Source organism: Helianthus annuus, chromosome 13 (genome assembly GCF_002127325.2).
Source record: "Helianthus annuus cultivar XRQ/B chromosome 13, HanXRQr2.0-SUNRISE, whole genome shotgun sequence".
Classification (NCBI taxonomy): Eukaryota; Viridiplantae; Streptophyta; class Magnoliopsida; order Asterales; family Asteraceae; genus Helianthus; species Helianthus annuus.
Window position 1 is genome coordinate 104,645,363 of NC_035445.2, and position 6,898 is coordinate 104,652,260.

General features: G+C 39.6%; 1 protein-coding gene across 1 annotated transcript; it reads right to left on the reverse strand.

Annotated features, from left to right (window-relative positions):
• Positions 1 to 3,609: 3,609 nt before the first annotated feature.
• On the reverse strand, positions 3,610 to 3,975 carry LOC110901447. The gene has a single exon (XM_022148275.1). It carries the CDS (start codon positions 3,973 to 3,975, stop codon positions 3,610 to 3,612), a length of 366 nt encoding a protein of 121 aa, XP_022003967.1.
• Between the last annotated feature and the right edge of the window lie 2,923 nt (positions 3,976 to 6,898).

The window sequence follows — 6,898 nt, forward strand, 5'->3', positions numbered from 1 at the left end:
TTCCCAACATAAACAGAAACATCGCTTTTAAGCTTCGGCTACCAATAGTATTCCTTCAAGTCTTGATACATTTTGTCCGATCCTGGGTGGATCGAGTATCTCGACTTGTGAGCTTCATCAAAGATGACTTCTCGAATACCGCCATAGAGCGGAACCCAAATGCGTCCCATAAAGTATAAGGTTCCCTCTTCGTTTGGCACCAATTTCTTCTCCATACCTCGGAGATATTCAACTCTAAGATTCTCCTTCTTAAGGGCTTCTTGTTGGGCGTCACGTATGCGTGCAGTGAGATTCGTTCGAATAGTCATTTCCAATGCTCGAACTCTTAGAGTCTTAACACTTTCTTTTCGACTTAACGCATCTGCTACTACGTTTGCCTTTCTAGGATGGTACTTAATCTCACAGTCATAATCATTTAGTAGCTCGACCCACCGTCGCTGACGCATATTTAATTCCTTTTGCTCAAATATGTGTTGTAGGCTCTTGTGATCAGTGAAGATAGTACATCGAGTGCCATATAAATAATGTCACCAGATCTTCAAGGCAAACACCACCGCGTCTAGCTCCAGGTCGTGCGTGGTGTAATTCTTCTCATGAACTTTCAACTGTCTTGAAGCGTAAGCGATGAACTTTTGGCATTGCATGAGCACGCAACCCAATCCTTGACGCGAAGCATCACAGTATACCACGAAGTCTTTAGTGCCATCAGGTAAAGATAGTATTGGTGCATCACATAGCTTGCTTTTGAGAAGTTGGAAAGCTTCTTCCTGTTTATCACCCCAGTCGCACTTCTTGTCCTTCTGCGTAAAGGAAGTCAACGGTTGGGCAGTCTTGGAGAAATTCTCGATAAATTGACGGCAATAGCTCGCTAATACCAAAAATTGTCGAACTTCAGTTGGTGTCTTGGAGGCTTCCCAATTCTTTATCGCTTCTATCTTTGCTGGGTCTACATGAATACCCTTCTCGTTCACAACATGACCAAGGAACTGTACTTCGTGAATCCAGAATTCACACTTTAAGAACTTTGCATAAAGTTTTTCTTTCTTCAATAGTTCCAAAATGGTCCTGAGGTGTTGCTCGTGCTCTTCTTTTGTTCGCGAATAAATCAGAATATCATCGATAAATACAATCACGAATTTATCGAGATATGGTTTGCAAACGTGATTCATCAGATCCATAAACACTGCTGGGGCATTCGTCAACCCAAATGGCATCACAAGGAACTCGTAATGCCCATAACGAGTCCTGAACGCAGTCTTCGGTATGCTTTCTTCTTGGATCCTTAACTGATGATAACCAGACCGGAGGTCGATCTTGGAGTAGTAACTCGATCCTTGCAACTGATCGAATAAGTCGTCAATTCTCGGTAGTGGATACCGATTCTTGACAGTGAGCTTATTCAATTCTCTATAATCAATACACATCGGCAAGGTTCTATCCTTCTTCTTTACGAATAAAACTGGAGCTCCCCATGGCGAGAAGCTCGGCCTTATGAATTCTTTATCCAACAACTCCTGGAGTTGTGTAGATAATTCTTGCATCTCGGATGGGGGCAAGTCGATAGGGTGCCTTGGCTACAGGAGCGGCGCCTGGAACCAAGTCTATATGGAATTTGACTTGTCATTGCGGTGGTAGTCCTGGCAAATCTTCGGGAAAAACATCAGGAAATTCCTTTACCACAGGAATGTCTTCGAGTTTCGGCTTTTCGGTCTTCTTATCTAATATGTGCACCAGGAATGCAACACATCCTTTCCGTAGGTATTTCTGCGCCATCATACAGTTGATGATTCGCAGAGGCATGTCTCTTTTCTCTCCATGCACAATGAGTGTTTCATCATTCGCAAGTGGGATGCGAATGATTTTCTCGTGACAAACAACTTCAGCCTTATTCTTGGACAACCAGTCCATTCCGACCACCACATCGAAGCTACCCAATTGAACAGGTAAGAGGTCGATACTAAATCTTCGCTCACCAAGTTCTATTGTACAACCCCTAACAACTTTGCCCGATTCAACAAGTTTACCATCGGCTAGTTCTATGGAATAAGGAATGTCTAATCTACTAGATTCTATTCCAATCATACGTTTAAATTCCATAGACATGAAACTATAATCAGCACCAGTGTCAAATAGTATGGATGCAAAGTGATTGTTAACAAGAAACATACTGGTGACTACATTAGGGTCCTCGCGTGCGTTCCTTGCTCCAATCACAAATGCTCGAGCTTGAGCATTGTTTTCCCTTGGGCAATCTTTCTTGAAATGCTCCTTGCTACCACATCCGAAGCATCCTTGGTTCTGCCCAGTTCCATTACCATTCCTATTACCAGTACCATTGCCATTTCCATTGTCATTCCCATTACTAGCACCGTTTCGGTTTCCATTCCCGTTCCTATTACCACCTCCATTTCCTTTTCCCCAACAGTTCTCGGTGTGGTGACCCAGTTTTCCACACTTGTCACATTTTGGAATGCGACAAACTCCATCATGGTGATGCTTGCACTGATAACATTTAGGCAGAGTGCCCTGGTATCCTCTGGTAGTAGCGTCATTCGCAGCTGCAAGTGTTTTTGCCTCCTTAGGCGGATTGGGGTCACGTTTCTTATTGCTGGAGCCCTTGTTGTTGTTACGCGTCACTTGGCTCAGATCTGAATGCTTCCTCTTCTTGTCACCAGACGACTCAGCATGCGTCTCGGTTTTCTCAATAGGTTTCAGGGATAACTTCTTCATACGGACAGCATCCTCAGTAAGGCTGACAGCTAGAGTTACAGCCTGAGTGATCGTTGTGGGTTTTGCCGTAGTCACCATGCTGTGAAATTCTGGAGCCAATCCCCAGATGTAGTGCTCAATGCGCTTAAATTTGGGAGTCACCACATAGGGGATCACTCTTGACAGATCATGGAACCTTCGTGTGTAACCAACAATGTACGCATTTTCCATAGACAGGTATTTTGTGTATTTAATGTTTATGAGATGTAATATGATGTTCGGGGATGATAACTAGCTTCATAACACTAAAACAATGTTTCAAGTGAAAATTTGGTATTTCAGGTAGTGTCCGGTTGTTCGTTTCGTTACGGTTCGTTAAAGTGCTAAATTGCGTAGTTTCACTAAGTATGAAGCACCTTTTGTGACAGTTTCAATCCCGACACTTTGTAGGTTATTCTGGACACTAATTCATAAATTCTGGATGATATTGTTCTGTTAAAAGCTGAATTATTGCTGAATTATGCTGATTTCAGCATTTTAGGTAAGTTTCGGTTGCTTTTTAGTGCATAGATTAGCTTCCGGGAAGTCTATGAGTTAACCCTTGTATCCATACTTGGGTTTTAATGTATTTTAGATGTTGTACCTACTAGGCCCTAATTCTATTGTCTGACTGCTTTCTGCAGAATTGCTGACACAGTGTGTCTTACCTGTGAGTTTACTAGTATTTTTGATGCAACGCTTAAAGTAGTGCACAAAGCAATATTTGAAGTACAAAACATGCATGAATTCATATGTATAGCAAGTAATCAGACAATGTTGACGCTTAAGCACATAATTGCATATATTAAATAATAATTAAAACTGTACGGAAATTACCGATTTTGTGCCAGTTGTCACACATTAGAACTTGGTTGGTTTTGTGGAATAACCAAGTTTGTTCATCTGGTCAATGTATCCTTTCATCCTTAGCACATGAGTACCGATACAAGATCCTTCTAGCATTTTACTGCTTATGAGCTGTTTCATAGTGTCATATCGCTCCTGACAGGCTTGTTTCTGGAACATGCCTTTCAGTTGCTGGATCATGTCATAAGCATCCTTATCTTCCATGTTCTTTTGAAGTTCAGGAGACATGGTGGCTTTCATAAGGCAGGCTACCTCAACGGCATCCTCGTTATGTTTCTCAAGTGCTTTACGTGCAGTAGTAGAATTACTTTCAGGCTGGGTAGGGACTGGGCCATCTAAGATATACAGCTTTTTCTTCATCTTGAGAACTATTCTCAGATTGCGGTGGCATTCGAGAAAGTTGGTGTTATTCAATTTTTTTTCATATATAAACTTAAAAATGAAGGAGTTTTTTTCATTAGACATCTATTATATAAGCAAGATGATTTTAACTAGTATTTTCGATGTATATCTCCATATTTCATGAGGTGAGACAATAAGGAATGAGAATCCGGTTAGAAGCCCTTTCTAAAGGCAGCTGGGGCATGCAACATTAGCAAGAGTTTCAAGCGGACTGACAACGATTGTCAATTGTGAGAAAAGCACAACTCCCGGAGTTTATGAGGCTGCGAGGATAACCTATTATCCTTGCATTGATACGTTTAGCCTCATCTATGCCACTTTTGTTCTCGAGATAGCTATGGCACGTAAACACGAGAAGAAAAGTAATAGTCGTCCTAAAACGGTCACATGTGGTAGGGTCGGATGTGTCGACGAAGCCCTTGCACATTGGAAGGATAAACTAGACACCAAGTGTCGTGCTGTGCCTTCAACACTGATGGTTCGCATTATGCCCCAAGTGTTACTAGTAGTAGGTTGGCATAGACCATTGATTTTAATTTTTACCAAATAGGGTCGTTATAGTCGGTTTTAATCTGGATATTAAATTTGCAACATAACCAAAAGATCCTTTCACCTCTCGGGACAATTAATTTTAGATAACCTATAAAACTAAGTTTGTCGCGGCTTGGAATAACCAATTAAAGTTAATAGTGAATACTATTAAGTTTACGAGTTTTAAAGATGTGAGAAAAAAAACATGTTATAAAACTCTAGTGGTTATAAAAATATGCAAGTTGCTAGAACTTGCTTTTTTTCCCGATTTCATTTAAATTTTTTTTTAAGAATGCGTTTTGGTATTAGGTTGAAGTGTAATAACATTTATTAAAAGGCAACCATAATAGAAAAAAATGAATATGTAAATCATATGGGCATGATTATGATCTTGCTAGAGCCAAGTAGCAAGATCAAAGGGGTCACGGTCACAACATACAAAACAACCACAAGGATGAACTTGAGTGTATCTTGTTGTCTTGAGCAACTCCCACTAACTCCAAGACTCCTCTTGGCATTCAGTTTTGCTTCGGGTCTTCGCATCAACAATATTTAACAAGTAAAAATAACGAAGACAAAACCCTATCTATTACAACCTTGAACCACAAAATGGGCCAAAACCATAAACTAGTCTATTACAACTTTGAGTCGCAAAGTGAGCTAAAACCATAAACAAAACCAAACATAAACACAACCACAAGGTCGGGCCCGATTTACATATTCAACATAACCAAAAGTTTCTTTGGGCAAGTTTTGGTCAACCAAATATTAACAATTAAAATATGACCAAAATACATATATTGCCCAAAAATAAAATAAATCAAAGCTTTGGACTTTTAAAGTTTGTGACTTATTATTCCGGTGAAAAAGACCGGTTTCGATTTGCATGTGGTGAGCATTGGCTCTGATACCACTGAAGGATGTCCGTGACATAATTTTACTTTTATTTTATGAACCCGGTTCATAAATGTATGTGTTTATTTGTTACAAAGATTAGTCAAATCACTTTTGACAATTAAGATTACATGTATATATATGTTGTTTAAAAATTAAACTTTAATTAGTTAAAATTATATATACATTTTTAAGCAACGGAAGGGTATGTAGCAAAATAACTTGAACACTTTTATACCAAGGAGCACTCGTAATGGAACAAGATCACAAACATGCAAACACGAAATTTGTAGGATCGGTTTCGACCTGAATGAGTCGTTTGGAAGAGCTCTCGTACGTTTCAGAGGCGGAAACTAAGAAACGAACTTGAAAACAGCTAGAAAATCACTTTAATCCTCTTTTATATTCAATTAACAGTGTTTACAGCGAGAGGAAATACCGGCAGCACTTCGGTATCAACTGACCCTATCGTTACAAATGAACTCGTTTGAACACTATTTATAGTAGTAGACCCTACCCGTTTGAACAAGCTCAAACGGTTAATCCTTTCAAACGGCCAACCTATTCAACCGGTCAACATCAATTAAATAGCCACCCTCAAACGGTTAAACATTGAAATGGTTATGTATGAATGCTCTTCAAACGGCAGCCTCTAATTGGACCTTCAATCTTTCACCTTTAATTGGACCTTCTATCTTTCATCTCTAATTGGACCCTTTAACTTTTGAGATCATTTAAACGGCTAACATATAACTTCCTATTTCATGACATCTCATGTGATGTCACCTAGGTGATGTCACTTGTGAAGTCACCTATGTGATGTCACATGTGATGTCATGCTTGATCGGATCCGCACCGAGACCGAGACTTGACATAAGACGAAGACGACAGATGACTGCACCAACAGACTCCCCCTCAGATGTTGACGAGTCTTAAGTGTCGAGTCTTCACAATCTTCAGTCTTGATCAGTCCTCTGAGCTTCTGTCTCTCTCTGTCTTCAGACTCCCCCTCTCGCTTTGCTGGTATTTATTTGTTCTTCAGCAACATCTTCAGGATCGTTGTTTGGCCTTCACATGTTCAAACTTGATGCCTGGCTTTAGCTATGTCCACTGAATCCAAAACTTGGTTACACCTACACATTCTTAACCCAAAAGTAAATTTTCTAATTTTAACAATTTGCATGCACCAACACTAACTCTCTCTCAGATCATTCACATATGATGAACTACTTGTTGATTTAAAAACATATATTGACAATTAATAGCACTCCCCCTCACAACAATGTCATCATGTTTAGCACTCGAAATTTTGATAATCAGCTTTCCAACATCAGTTTGTCGAAAATCTTTTTGAATTTTTCAAAATTTATGCTAAAACACACACAAAATCTTTTTGGATTTTTGAAATGAAAAGAAATGAAATGCAGAGAAGAAATATTTACAAACAGATTTTTGT

What these genes read in the sequence shown, in the direction of transcription:
- LOC110901447 (XM_022148275.1), bottom strand. Translation starts at nt 3,975, where the DNA reads ATGAAGAAAAAGCTGTATATCTTAGATGGCCCAGTCCCTACCCAGCCT.